The sequence below is a fragment of the Pristis pectinata genome, chromosome 12 (assembly GCF_009764475.1).
Source record: "Pristis pectinata isolate sPriPec2 chromosome 12, sPriPec2.1.pri, whole genome shotgun sequence".
NCBI classification, from domain to species: Eukaryota; Metazoa; Chordata; class Chondrichthyes; order Rhinopristiformes; family Pristidae; genus Pristis; species Pristis pectinata.
The window spans coordinates 5,933,166-5,948,410 of record NC_067416.1 but is presented as its reverse complement, the minus strand read 5'-3'; the positions used below and the strand labels follow the sequence as shown (position 1 = coordinate 5,948,410).

General features: G+C 46.2%; 1 protein-coding gene across 2 annotated transcripts in view; it reads left to right on the top strand.

Annotated features, from left to right (window-relative positions):
• The window catches only part of hpse2 (heparanase 2), a 268,332-nt gene that overhangs the window by 132,253 nt on the left and 120,834 nt on the right, over window positions 1-15,245 (top strand). For both annotated transcript variants that reach the window (XM_052027869.1, XM_052027870.1), the window contains exon 5: window positions 8,351-8,522. In XM_052027869.1, coding sequence (XP_051883829.1) covers window positions 8,351-8,522 — 172 coding nt within the window. The remainder of the gene's footprint in view (window positions 1-8,350; window positions 8,523-15,245) is intronic.

The following is a 15,245-nucleotide window of genomic DNA, read 5'->3' as shown; positions in this document are numbered from 1 at the left end:
GATGAACAGGAGGGCCTGTGCTATAAGCAGAGGTTGGACTAACTTGGGTTGTATTCTCTGGAGCGGCGGAGGCTGAGGGGAGATCTGATAGAAGTTTATAAGATTATGAGAGGCATAGATAGGGTAGACAGCCGATACCTTTTTCCAGGGTCGAAATGTCTTATACTTGAAGGCGTACATTTACGGTGAGAAGGAAATGTTCAAAGGGGATGTGAGGGGTAAGTATTTTTGCACAGAGAGTGGCAGGTGCCTGGAATTTGCTGCCTGAGGTGGTGTGGAGGCAGATATGATAGAGGCGTTTAAGAGGCTCTTAGATAAGCGCATGAATGTACAGAGAATGGAGGGATATGGACATGGTGTAGGCAGAACGGATTAGTTTCATTGAGCTTTCCATGGACTCTGTCTACACTTCTCGCTGCCTTGGTGAAGCAGCCAACGTAATCAAAGACCCCACCCACCCCGGACATTCTCTCTTCTCCCCTCACCCATCGGGCAGAAGATACAAAAGCCTGAAAGCACATACCACCAGGCTCAAGGACAGCTTCTACCCAGCTGTTATAAGACTATTGAATGGTCCCCTAGTATGATGAGATGGATTCTTGACCTCACAGTCTTCGTCATTATGGCCTTGCACCTTATTGTCTGCCCGCACTGCACTTTAACTGTAACGCTTTATTCTGCATTCTGTTATTGTTTTCCCTTGTACTACCTCAATGCACTGTTCTAATGAAATGATCTGTATGGACGGCATGCAAAACAAAGTTTTTCACTGTACCTCGGTACATGTGACAATAATAAACCAATTTACCAATTTAATTAATTCGGCACAGCATCGTGGGCCAAAGGGCCTGTTCCTGTGCTGTACTGTTCTATGTTAAATGGTCTCAGTCCTGAAGCAACCTAAAGCCGTCGCTCCTACACCACCTCCCCAGTCACTCATACATCTGCTCCACCTTCCCATTTCCATTTGTTTTATGAGGATAGGTTGAACGAGCTAGGGCTTTTCTCTTTAGAGAGAGGGAGGATGACAGCTGACTTAACAGAGATGTACAAGATGATGAGGCATAAATTGAGTGGAGAGTCAGAGACTTTTTCCCAGGGCGACAATGGCTAACATGAGGGGGCATAATTTTAAGTTGATTGGAGGAAGGTATAAGGGGGATGTCAAGGGTAAGTTTTTTACACAGACAGTGGTGGGTGCGTGGAACGCACTGCCTGCAGAGGTTGTGGGGGCAGATACATTAGGGACATTTAAGAGACTCTTAGATAGACACATGAATGATAGAGAAATGGGGGTCCACGTGAGAGGGAAGGGTTAGATAGATCTTAGAGCAGGATAAAATGTCGGCACAACATTGTGGGCGGAAGGGCCTGTACTGTGCTGTAATGTTCTATGTTCTTTCTCACTGACATGTGGCACTGATAATAATCCAGAGAATACCACCTTTTTGAGGACCTGCTTCTTATAGGGCTCCCTAACTTCCTAAACTCTGCCTGCAGAACCTCATCCATCTTTCTACACATCATTGGTACTGATATGGATTATGTCCTCTGGCTGGTCACCGACCCCTTCAGGATGCTCTGCAGCTGGTTAGGACATTCTTGATCCTGGCACCAGGGAATCAACATTTTATCTTGGAGTCACATCTACAAACACAGAAAGGCATGCCTAGCTCTTGAATTCCCTGTGACTATTGGTCTCTCACTTTCTCTTGTGCAGCTGAATTAATTTAATTCTTTCAATCAGATATGTTTGAAAACAATCTGAGTGCTAGAATCTGGGGGGAGTTGATGGGAATGTGGGGAGAATAAAATGGGATTAGTGTAGGATTAGTGTAAACGAGGCTTGATGGTTGGTTTAGACAGTGGGTCAGTTTCCAAGCTGTGACTCTGGCTTGCTTTGGTAAAAGCACTAACAAAATCATGAGGAATACACATTAAGAGAAAAAAATAGCAAGAAGTATGGTAAGAACTTCTGAAAGTATAGAGTGGCAAAAGTAAATGTTGGCCCCTTAGAAGCTGAGATAAGGGAATTAATAAGGATTAGGGGAATGGGAGGGACATTAAATAAATATTATTTCATCTGTGTTCATATTAGAAGACACTAAAAGCTTTCTGAAAATGGAAGGAAATCAGAGGGCAAAAGGCAGCAGGGAATGTAAAACAATCATTATTGCTAGTGGGGAAAAATCAAGGCAACGTAGTGGGTCTAAATGTAGACAGCTGTGTGGATATGATGACCTCCTTCCTAGGCTTTGCAGTGTCTACAGTGATAGGAGGGGTGGCAAAGTCCTCCTGGGGGCTCAAGGAACCTGTCTCCTCTGCTGCAGAGGACCCTTCTGCCAGTTCTGCTGGCTCCAGGTCAGTGGAAGTAATGTTACCGATGTCCTAAAACTCAGAATCAGAATTATTATCACTGACTTAGATAACATGAAATTTGTTGTTTTGCAGCAGCAGTACAGTGCAAAGACATAAAAATCTATAAATTAAAAAATAATTAAGAAGTGCAAAAAAAAAGGAATAATGAGGTAGTGTTCATGGACCATTCAGAAATCTAATGGTGGAGGAAAAGAAACGCTGAGTGAGGGTCTTCAGGCTCCTGTACCTCCTCCCTGATGGTAGTAACAAGAAGAGGGCGTGTCCCGGATGGTGAGGGTCCTTAGTGATGGATTCTAGAGAAAGGAAGGGGAAAAGTTGGGAGAACTGAGATTCCAGTGGACGCTACGGCCAAGGAATTTGCAGGAGTCTTTGGTGACATACTGAATCTCCTCAAACTCCTAACGAAGTGGAGCTGCTGGCGTGCCTTCTTCGTGATTGCATCAATGTGTTGGGCCCAGGATAGGATCCTCCGAGATGTTGACACCTAGGAACTTCCTACATTGTGGAAAGATCATGGCAGATTAGAAAACAGCATATTCGGAAAAAGAGGGAGAAAGGATGCAGGGAACTAGAGGCAAACTAATCTAAGTCCTGTCATTGGGGAAATGCTCGAAAGCATTAAGAGTGCAGTGACAAGCACTTGGAAAATCATCATATGATGAGGCAGAGTCAACATGGTGTTGTGAATGCAGTAGGACACATTTATCAGAAATGGACGTTTCCCATTTTGCTCATGGAACTTTTCTTCAGTTCTGTGAAGTAGCAAGGTGTTTTATGTAACAAACAATTTGCTGGAGGAACTCAGCAGGTCCGGCAGCATCTGTGGGGGTGGGGGGAAGGAATTGTTGACGTTTAGGGTCGAAACTTCCACAGATGCTGCTCGACCCACTGAGTTCCTCCAGCAGATTGTTTGTTGCTCCAGATTCCAACATCTGCAGTCTCTGGTGTCTCCAAAGTGTTGTATGTGACCGCCTGCCAGGATAGTGAGGCAAGGTGCTGGAGAGCGAGGAAGTTTGCCATCCAGCAATGAGGGAGGTCTCCAGTGGAGGTCTCTTTATGCAGGAGTCCTCCCCCTTTACACTGGGGACCTGGGGTGGAGAGTGTTGCACAGAGCCGTACCGTGTAACAGATTCCTAAGTCGGATCACGACTCCCCAGACGCCTGCTATTTTCTCCGGTGGGAGGAGTTGGTGTATCATGAATATATTGGGTGTGAGAAGTCGCTGCCTGTATTTGAGTATTTGAAGGGGTTGTTCCTCAAGTTTTGGCTGCACTTCAGCCCCACACTCCTGATCTTCAGTCACCTGGTGTGGAGGGGAGTGCGTCAGTTGGGGGATCTCCTGGTCGGTTTGCTCTCAGGCCTGGCCAAGGTGGCCATTCATGGGTCCAGGCGGCGGGCAGTCGAGGGTTCTGCCCGAGCAGATTGCCTGCCCCTCTTCCGGGGTTAAACGTCCATGCCCGTGTGTCCCTGGAGAAGGAGCATGTGGTATCTATGGGTACAGTGTGGGACAACCTGGGTTCAATTCCAGCCACTGTCCGTAAGGAGTTTGTACGTTCGCTAAAGTGTCTTATCACCGTGGGATAGAAGCTGTCCTTGAGCCTGGTGGTATGTGCCTTCAGGCTCCTGTATCTTCTACCCAATGGGAGAGGAGAGAAGAGAGAATGACCTGGGTGGGTGGGGTCTTTGATTGAGAGCAGTAGGAGACCTTGTGTTGAAATGCATTGCAAAACAGCTGCACTGTCAAGGTGAAGAGCCGGCCTTTAATATAGCTCTTATATTCACATCTGGAAGGGGCACTAGGCTGCACTGCAAATCTCCTAAAAGTGCAGGTGTACGCAGAGAGCACCCATGCCTTGCAGATATTTCCCTGGTGAATTCCTGCTGCAAGTTCCCTTTGCGCAAGGAAGCTGTCTCCTGCATAGACAGTTCTTCAGAAGGCAGTGCAGCTTCCTCTGGTCTCTGGAATCACTCTGCCAGACCCTACCATCATTATTATCATGCATTCATTCTGTGCCCACACTTGCCAGCAGCTGACAGAGGGCAGGCCGTCTTGTGCTGTTACCCTCTAAGCACTACAATCCCAAACTGGCTCAGGAAAGGTAGGACTAGGTGACCCTTGAGATTATCTCCAGTCGGTTAATTTACGTTACCACTTCTGATTGCTATTTGACCTTCCTTCAGACTAAGAACAAATGATATGGTTTATTCATTACCTCTTCTTTCACACGTGGCACTGAAGTATTATAATCATCTATTGACCCCACTTCCACAAATATGAGACATCACCAATGAACCAGGAACAGAGAAATGAAAGAGCAAAAGAGATTTTGACATCAGCCACGTCACAATCCACTTAAATTCATAACTGGCCATCCATAAGGTCTACATCTTCATCTGGGAAGCTCACTTAATGGGAGGTGTAGGTAAAATGCACTGTCATATTAAAAAAAATGTGGTTTTATACTTTAAGTGCTAAGAGAGTTTAGAATTGTTTAAAGAGCTCAGAAGTGTGATGTTTACATTGGCCAGATTGTAGAATGCAGTGAATAATGAAGTGTTAGATCAGTATCAAATTACATTCAGCGATGATGGGGAACAGAGTTAGAGAGCTGGAGATTAATCGGCAGTTATTTAAAGGGCTAGCAAATCCCACAGATTGTTCTTTATAGTTTAGATATTCAGTGTCAGGATACAGCTCAAAGTAGTGCACAGCTCCTGAGTCAACCAATATGGGCAATTCTACCCCCGAAATAGGCAGGTTTGGGTTGGGTGGGGTAGTGAAATGCCAAATCAAGTCACGTCAAGTTGAGTTTATTATCATGTGCACAGGTACGGTGAGGTACAGGTACAATGAAAAACTTGCTTGCAGCAGCATCACAGGCACGGACAACGCACAGAATATAAATTATACATAAAATCATACAAGATAGCGAAAAAAGACGGTTGAAAAGCAAGACATTTGTTTTTTTTTGCACTAAGACACAATCGAACACAAGTCCCTGGTAGTGCAAGAGGTGGTCCGTAGTGTTCCGTTGCTGAGGTAGGATTAGGGTTGTGCAGGTTGGTTCAAGAACCAGATGGTTGTAGGAAAGTAGCTGTTCCTGAACCTGGTGGTGTGGGACTTCAGGCTTCTGCTCCTCCTGCCTGACGGTAGCAGCGAGAAGAGGGCATGGCCCGGATGGTGGGGATCCTTAATGATAGATGACGCCTTTATGAGGCGGCGCATCATGTAGATGCTGTCGATAGTGGGGAGGGCTGTGGCCACTACTCTCTGCCTAATGCCTGCGTTCTGACCCCGACCTGCCTCCAATTCATGCACGCCCAGTTTGATTGGAGCTGCGATGAAGTGGGCAACTAATCCATGCAGGCGACGGGCTGGTGATTCATTTACAGAGAGTCTGAGCTATAATTATTATTAGCAGGAAATCCAGCAGGTAGAGGGAGGCAAGGACGAATGGATGCAGAGTTTAGATGGCTTTTAGCCATGGGGTCTGGATTACTGACTTCAACCTTCTGCCCCATCATCCCCTGATCTTTGTAACACCACCTACCCCTCCATCCCCCCTTCCTCTACCAACTCTTTGAATCCATCATTCAAACCCTTTATTGATCCCCCCGGCATTCCGTCTCAAAATGAGCAAGCAGGAAGAGAAAAGTTAAGTGTGAGTGACAGAGAGAATCAAGGGTTGCTCTTTCTCAGCCATTGAAAAAGGAGTCAAGTTTCAAGCAAGGGAAGGCTAACTTGTTTCGTAAAGAAAAGGTGGAGCTGTACAAGTTTACAACACAAAACGATCTAATCAGACGGATGACAACTGGTTTCTTGCTTGAACTTCCTCGTCACTCTCAGCTTCCCATATTCCCGTGATTTCTGATGTGGTTTTTACCTAATTGATTCCTAGAGGAATCAATGACCTCCTCCTCAAACCTCATGACACAGTATTCTCAGCAAATTTCCATTTAAAGAAATTTTCTCTTGTCCCTGAAACTGTTTTAGATAGATAAGCTTGAATCCACACATTATTTTTCTCTGGAAGAGTATGAAAACTTTAAACCTCCTGTACACTCCTTTCTTTCTCTCCTTCCAAGGAATGAATTCTAGTGTCTCTGATATCCAAAGTTTCCAACCCAAGATTTATCTTGGTGAATCTGTACTATGAGATTTATTATAGCTTTAAACTCCTTTTCCGTGATGGGATGACCACTTGTGCACACCAAACCACTGTTAGAGTACATCAAAAATGTTGTTAGTTGGGTTTTGCTTTGCTTTTAGTTTTCTGCCCCTGTACTCTAAAGGAACTAAGCATTTATGTGGCTACTTTCATGATGCCCATATTACCCAAACTGTTTTTTGGTCAACAAGTTGTAGTCACTGATGTAATGAAGGAAATGTGGTAGCTATTTTATATACTGGGCAGCCTACTTGAGTCATAGAGTAATACAGCACAGAAACAGGCCCTTCGGCCCAACTGGTCCATGCCGACCAAGATTCCCATCTAAGCCGGTCCCATTTCCCTGTGTTTGGCCCATATCCCTCTAAACCTTTCCTATCCATGTACCTGTCCGAGTGTCTTTTAAACGTTGTTATTGTACCTGCCTCAACTACCTCCTCTGGCAGCTCGTTCCATATATGCATCACGCTCTATGTGAAGGAGTTGCCCCTCAGCTCCCTTTTAAATCCTTCCCTTCTCACCTTAAACCTATGCCTTCTAGTTTTTTGATCCCATTCCCTGGGAAAAAGACTGTGCGCATTCACCCTGTCTATGCCCCTCATGATTTTGTACATCTCTACAAGGTCACCCCTCAGTCACCTACGCTCCAAGAAATAAAGTCCCAGCCTGCACAACCTCTCCCTATAACTCAGGCCATAGAGTCTTGGCAACGTTCTCGTAACTCTTCTTTGCACTCTTTCCAGCTTAATGCCGTCTTTCCTAGAACAGGGTGACCAAAGCCGTACACAATACTCCAGGTGCGGCTTCACCACCGTATTGACATCCCAACCCCTGTAATCAGTGCCCTGACTGATGAAGGCCACTTGCTTCTGTGCTGTTTGATGGAAGGGTGTTGGAGTGAACTCTCCTGCCCTTCTTCGCTCACCTGCCACTGGATATTTTAAGTTACTTGAGGGGGAATTTGGGGGTATTATTTCAATGACTCATTCAAAAGATGGAACCTGTGACAGGGCAGCAGTCCCTCAGTACTGTCCACATCAATCATGGGCTCAGTTCTTTGGAGTCGAATTGAACACAGAACTTTCAGCCTCAGTTGAACACAGAGCTTTCAGCTCAGTTCTTTGGAGTCGAATTGGACACAGAACTTTCATCCTCGGAGGCGGTGGACAGCTTTGAACACTTGGCTCATTCTCTTCACATCTTTTTCCTTACAAAGATACATGACCATCGAAAATATTTCCATCCAGAAATACGTACGTACACAGATCATGCAAAGAAACATGTCAATACATTGCAGCCATTCCTCACTTTAGGAATGGGATACGCTCCTGCAAAACAGTTCACTGTGGGAAATTTTGTAAATTGCAAAGATTTATAGCGAGAATTAGATTGGCAGATCAAAGACACTGTCCCCAAAAATTTGTAAATAGAAGATTCATAAATCAAGGAATATCAATGTAGGACAATTTAATTTTATTTATAAATCCAACATTCCTTGATTTACAAATGCTCCATTAGAAAACTTGCGCCATCATTGCATTGACTTTTGGAGATGTGTGTTTTTGATTTACAAGCCTATTTTGCACAATAAGTAGCAGCTTGCCACTCCCCACTCTTGGGTATACCCTGTATCTGAATATCCCTAGTACATTTTGCCCAGCTTTCACAATGTACAAGAACAATTTCACCAAATCCATAGTGTAAATAATCACAGCAAGTAGTCGTTTAATGGCCGTTTGATGCGATCGTTGTTGGTGCCCTGCCCTTTCTCTAACGTATTATCCTTTCTGACGCCTCTGCAGAGCCCAACAGCTACCGAGCAATGGTGGGGAGGACCATTAATGGGAGCCGGCTGGGGAAGGACTACTTACAGCTCAAGAGCCTGCTTCAGTCTGTCCGATTCTACACAAAGGCCAACCTGTACGGGCCGAACATAGGCCGACCTCGGAGGAACGCTGCAGGACTGCTGGATGGGTGAGTTCCCAGCCACCTGGTGCGAGGTCCTGTCCCAGATGGAGACAGTTGAACGGAGTGAATGGTCCCGGGGTAGGGCGAGAGGGGAAAGATTTAAAAGGGACCTTTTTCACACAGTGGGTATATGGAACGGGCTGCCAAAGGAAGTAGCAGAGGTGGGTACAATTACAACGTTTAAAAGACATTTAGGCAGGTACATGGATAGAAAAGGTTTAGAGGGATATGGGCCAAACACAGACAAATGGTACTAGCTCTGATAGATACCTTGGTCGGTGTGGACCAGTTGGGCCGAAGGGCCTGTTTCCATGCTGTACAACTCTATGACTTAATTTTAGCTAACTTTTCAGCATAAATAGCTCTAAGCTCTGGACAAATGAGGTGACTTGTTCCCTAAATCATAATCCTAAGTAGGCATTATCTTTGTGAAAAAGTACTCGCTAGCTACAAAACAGGTGTTTTTATATTCTTTCAACTGACGTGTCATTTATTATTGCTCAGGTGATCCTGACGTTCCTGAGGCCATCTGGTTTATTGGTTAATGAGAGGAGTTAGAGAGAGAGAGGGGGCATGTTAAAGCTGTGAAATGTCCTTCAAGTCCAAAAGGAATTAAGGGTCAACTGATGAAGGGTCTCGGCCCGAAACGTCGACTGTTTATTTCCCTCCACGGATGCTGCCTGACCTGCTGAGTTCCTCCAGCACTTTTTGTGTTTTGCTCCAGATTCCAGCATCTGCAAAATTTCTTGTGTTTCCGTCACGGGTCAACAGGAGACACAAGAGATTCTGCAGATGTTGGAAATCGGGAGCAACACACACCAAATGCTGGAGGAACTCAGCAGGTCAGGCAGCATCTATGGAGGAAAAAGAACAGTCGACGTTTCAGGCCGAGACCCTTCATCAGGACTGAAGGTCGACTGTTTATTTCCCTTCATAGATGCTGCCCGACCTATGTTCTTATGGGTCGACTGTATGGTTATGGGACTGGTCACATTTAGCTCAGACCAGTTACAGACAAGAGATTTCCTTCTCGAAGGTTAACCAACACTTGGACTGTTTGATGGTTGCCAAGCTTGTATTTAACGACTTGAATCAAAATTCAGTGCAATGTTGCAGCCAGTAGACACGTTGCCTCACAGCTCCAGAGACCCAGGTTCAATCCTGACATCGGGTGCTCTCTGTGTGGAGTTTGCCTGCTCTCCCTGTGACCAACTGGGATTCCTCTGGGTGCTCCAGTTTCCTCCCACATCCCAAAGATGCACAGATTGGTTGGTTAAATGGCCGCTGTAAATTTCCTCTCATGTGGTAGAACCTGGGGGGAGTTGATGGGAATGTGGGGAGAATAAATTGAGCTTAGTGTAGGATTGATCTCGATGGGTGTTTGATGGTCGGCAGGGACTCAAAATGTGTTGTATGACTCTATGACTAAATTTCTGAGCTGCCTTGGTGGGGTTTGAACTCTTATCTCCAAAGTCAATTGCCCAGAACCCTATCTGCTATTCCAGTAACTTAACCACTATGCTACTCCGTACATAGCTGTGCTTTTTCCATGGAATCTGGTCATCCCAGTGGGATCATCACATGACTCTTACCAGCTCTTCTGGGTAGCCTTTAAACAATTTCACTCTTCTGACCATTAACCCAGACATACTTACTCTGCCTGGAATCTGTCGGTGAGGTCTGAGGGGAGTTGGTGGGACCCTTAAGTTTAAGGTAGTGGCCAGTTAACCAGCTAGATACAAATATTAGGGAAGGATTACTAACCCTCATTGTTTACGTTCAGGTTGAAAATAAACTCGACATCTCACCCAGCTCCACCCTGTTGTTCCGCCGTCTCCAGAGGTCCTGAGCTATTCTGCATTGTGGCAGTATTGGTAAATTGGTAAATTTAAATTGGTAATTGGTTTATTGATGTCACATGTACCGAGGTACAGTGAAAAAACTTTGTTTGCGTGCCATCCATACAGATCATTTCACCAGTTCTGGTCTGGTCAGTTCTGGTCGCCTCATTATAGGAAGAATGTGGAAGCTTTCGAGAGGGTGCAGAGGAGATTTACCAGGATGTTGCCTGGATTGGAGAGCATGTCTTATGAGGATAGGTTGAGTGAGCTATTCTCTTTCGAGACAAGGAGGATGAGAGGTGACTTGATAGAGGTGTACAAGATGATAAGAGGCATAGATCGAGTGGACAGTCAGAGAATTTTTCCCAGGGCGACAATGGCTAACATGAGGGGACATAATTTTAAGGTGATTGGAGGAAGCTATAAGGGGGATGTCAGGGGTAAGTTTTTTACACAGAGAGTGGTGGGTGCGTGGAACGCACTGCCGGCAGAGGCTGTGGGTGCAGATGCATTAGGGACATTTAAGAGACTCTTAGACAGACACATGAATGATAGAGAAATGGGGGGCTGTGTGGGAGGGAAAGGTTAGATAGATCTTAGAGCAGGATAAAATGTCGGCACAACATTGTGGGCCGAAGGGCCTGTACTGTGCTGTATTGTTCTATATCAGTGCATTGAGGTTGTACAAGGGAAAACAATAACAGAATGCAGAACATAGTGTTACAGTTACAGAGAAAGTGCAGTGCAGGCAGACAATAAGGTGCAAGGCCATAACGAGGCAGATTGTGAGGTCAAGAGTCCATTTTATCGTATTAGGGGACCGTTCAATAGTCTTATAAACTATATAGTAGTCTTGTAGAAGCTGTCCTTGAGCCTGGTGGTATGTGCTTTCAGGCTTTTGTATCTTTTGCCCAATGGAGGGGGGGGGGGGAGAAGGGAGAATGTCTGGTGTGGGTGGGGTCTTTGATTATGTTGGCTGCTTTACCGAGGCAGTGAGAAGTGTAGACAGAGTCCACGGAGGGGAAACTGGTTTCTGTGATGTGCTGGGCTGTGTCCACAACTCTCTGCAGTTTCTTGCAGTCTTGGGCAGAGCAGTTGCCGTGATGCATCTGGATCAGATGCTTTCTATGGTGCATCTATAAATGGTAACTTGTCTCTCTCACCAATTAAACCCTGCCCCCTCCCTGCCCTACCAGCTCTGAGGGAAGTGGCCCCTTAACAGTGCAAAGTTTCAAACTTCAAAAAGTAGAACCTCTTGCAAATCTGCTGCTCAACAGGAAATGTTTGACAATTACCAGTAACTGGTAAATATCACCTTTGAAAGGCCATGTGCGCTGAGGGATTTTGCATTTACGACCATGAAATTCCTCCTTATAACCACCCACCAAAGAGGGAATATTGACAGTGCTCTCCCAGAAAACAGATGTGTCGGAATACTTGTGTGCGGGGTGTTTGCGAGTCGTGATAGCCCTTGGTGTGAATATTTTTCCAGTAAAATTGTACTTTGCAAAGCTTATAAACTGTGGTTTTCCAAAGCTGCAGTGGATTATAGTCGTAGAGTCATAGAGTACAGAAACATTCCCTTTGGCCCATTGAGTCTGTGCCAGCCAGTAACCACCCCTTTATACCAATTCTACACTAATCCCATTTCATTCTCCCCACACTCCCATCAACATCCCCTGAACTCCACCACCCATGTCCACACCAGGGCCAACTTACAGTGGCTAATTAAGCTATCAGCCTGCACGTTCTTGGGAATGTGGGAGGGAACCGGAGCACCTGGGGGGAAACTCCACACAGACAGCGCCTGAGGTCAGGGCAACACTGTGCCAGTAGTACTGGCTCATCATGCAACAGGGAGACCAACTGTTCTGATTCCAAAGTCCTCCTGAATTGTGACCAACAGTATGTCTCTTGAATACTGACAACGTAAGAACATATGACTCAGGAGCAGGGAGTAGACCACTCGACCCTGTCCTGCTATTTAATAAGATCATGGCCTCTCACCTCACCCGTGCAGCCATCATAATCTTTCATCGTAACCTTGCTCATTGAGTACCTATCAAAGTGGAGACACAAGAGACAGCAGATGTTGGAATCTGGAGCAACACACAATCTGCTGGAGGAACTCCGCGGGTCAGGCAGCATCTGTGGAGGGAAGTGGACAGTCAGACTAATCCAGTCTACACCCGATGACATGAACACTGAATTCTCCAACTTCCATTAAACTGCTCTCCCTCTGTCCCTTTTCTCTCTCACAGAGTCATACTTTGTTTTTTTTTAAAATCTAATTTTCACTTAACCCTCAGAGCAGCTATAATAGAGCATAGGACCCTACAGCACAGTACAGACCCTTCAGCCCACAATGTTGTGCTGACATTTTATCCTGCTCTGAGATCTATCTAACCCTTCCCTCCCACATTGCCCTCCATTTCTCTATCATTCATGTGTCTATCTAAGAGTCTCTTAAATGTCCCTAATGTATCTGCCCCCACAACCTCTGCCGGCGGTGCGTTCCATACACCCACCACTCTCTGTGTAAAAAACTTACCCCTGACATCCCCCTTATACTTTCCTCCAACCACCTTAAAATGATGTCCCCTTCGTGTTAGCCATTGTCGCCCTGGGAAAACTTCTCTGACTGTCCACTCGATCTATGCCTCTTATATAATGAGATAACTCATTGGACTCCTAACAAGTTGCTTTGTTCTGAACACTTTTCATTCCTGGTACCATATCTGACTGCAAAACGTCTAAATTCTGTCAACTTTTTCCCATGCTGGTGGGGATTTGATGGATACGTGCTCAGAACAGAGAAGTCTCCTGATCTACCCAGTCCCTCCTGCACCCACCCCAGCCCCCATCACCCTGTCTCTTACCCCTCCTCCACCCACTCTATCTGCCCGTCACCCACACACCCCTCCCACTGGGTCCACTCCGCAAACGTTCCCATCTGCCCTCCCCACCTCCCTCCCTACAGTCACTCTGCAGCAGTATAAAATCTCCGTTAGGCTACACTTGGAGTATGGTGTGAAGTTTTGATCGCCGCATTTTGGGAAGGATGTGGGGGCTTCGGAGAGGGTGTCGATGTCTATTAACGAGAAGGAGAGGTTGGACAAACTTGAATTGTTTACTCTGGAGCGTTGGAGACTGAGGGGGCGACCTGATAGAAGTTTATAAAATTATGAGAGGGATAGAATAGGGTAGGTGGAGTCTTTTTCCCAGGGTGGAGATGTCAAATACCAGAGGGCATAGGATTAAGGTGAGACGGGGACAGTTTAAAGGAGATTTGCGAGGAAAGTTCTTTACACAGTTAAGATCTCTTTATTAGTCACGTGTACATTGAAACATACAGTGAAATGCATCTTTTGTGTAGAGTGTTCTGGGGGCAGCCCGCAAGTGTCGCCACGCTTCCGGCGCCAACATAGCATGCCCACAACTTCCTAATCTGTACGTCTTTGGAATGTGGGAGGAAACCGGAGCACCCGGAGGAAACCCACGCAGACACGGGGAGAACGTACAAGCTCCTTACAGACAGCGGCCGGAATTGAACCCGGGTCGCTGGCGCTGTAATAGCGTCACGCTAACCGCTACACTACCGTGCTTGATAGTGGTGGGTGCCTTGAACGCGATGCCAGGGGAGCTGGTGGAAGCAGATACAATAGCAACGTTTAAGAGACATTCAGACAGACGCATGAATGGGCAGGGAATGGAGGCATATATGGACCATGTGCAGGCAGATGTGTAGGTGAAATTGGCATCACGGTCAACATAGATGTCATGGGCTAAAGGGCCTGTTCTTGTGCTGTACTGTTCTATGTTCAATGTTCCATGTTCAGAGATTGCAGCTGTTGTGAGATTGAGATGCTGATCGTTGGGACATGAGCTGGAGCTTAGAGAACTCTTCACATGCTGGGCACAGACCGGCTGTTGCAGAGGCGAGGGGGAAGGCAGGGGAGGAGGGAAGGGAGCGTTCACTGTGTACCTCGGAATCAGTTTGTGATGGTCTGGTAAGACCCTGAACCTAGAGTGGCCCCATCCCACTTCAAGGTGGGAGCTGAGCAAGTGATCAGCATTGATTTAACCAGAAAGACTGGAGTCAGTGCAGAGAGCTCCACTGAACGTTGGCCGCTGTAACCTGGCAGATGTTGGCAGCTGGACATTGAGGTCACAGCACAGGCCCTTCCATTGCCACCTCATCGCCACTCCCTGTGCACAAACTCTGAGGTTTTCTGTAAGTGATCAACAAAGATTGTAGTTTTCAGCTGGGAGACTGTAGCATTGGCTCCCAACACCCATCTCCTGTCTGGGACGTCCTGTTGGAACATCTGTTACATTACCCCAAGCCAGAGGCCCTGTAAGGATATTGAGATGCTGGGTGGGCACTGGACTGGTTGGGCCGAAGGGTCTGTATCCACACTGTATTGCTCTATGACTCTAAGTGATGTGTGCGAGACAATAATATCCAGACAAGCACTTGAGTCGCCAAGTTTAGGGACCAAATCTGGTGAATGGGATTAGTAGAGATAGGAACTTGATGGCTAGCAGAGGCACGATGGGCTGAAAGGCCTGTTTCTGTGCTTTAATACTATGACTATAATTCCACTATGTCACAGCAAGTAATTAACATCATAGCAATTTATATGTGAGGAACAGTGAAGGTAATCTTGACATTGGAAGCAAATTTTTTAATTTATTTCACCGGATGAGGTGGCCGTCTCTGATTGGCCGCTGCTGATTACCCTGGAGAAAGCGGTGGTGAGCAGCCTTCTTGAACCACTGCCGTCCTTCTGGTGAATGTCTTCCCCCCTGAATGCTCATTGGGGAGGGGGAGTTCCAGAGCTTAGACCCAGCGACAAGGAGAGAATGGTGATGTACTTACAAGTTA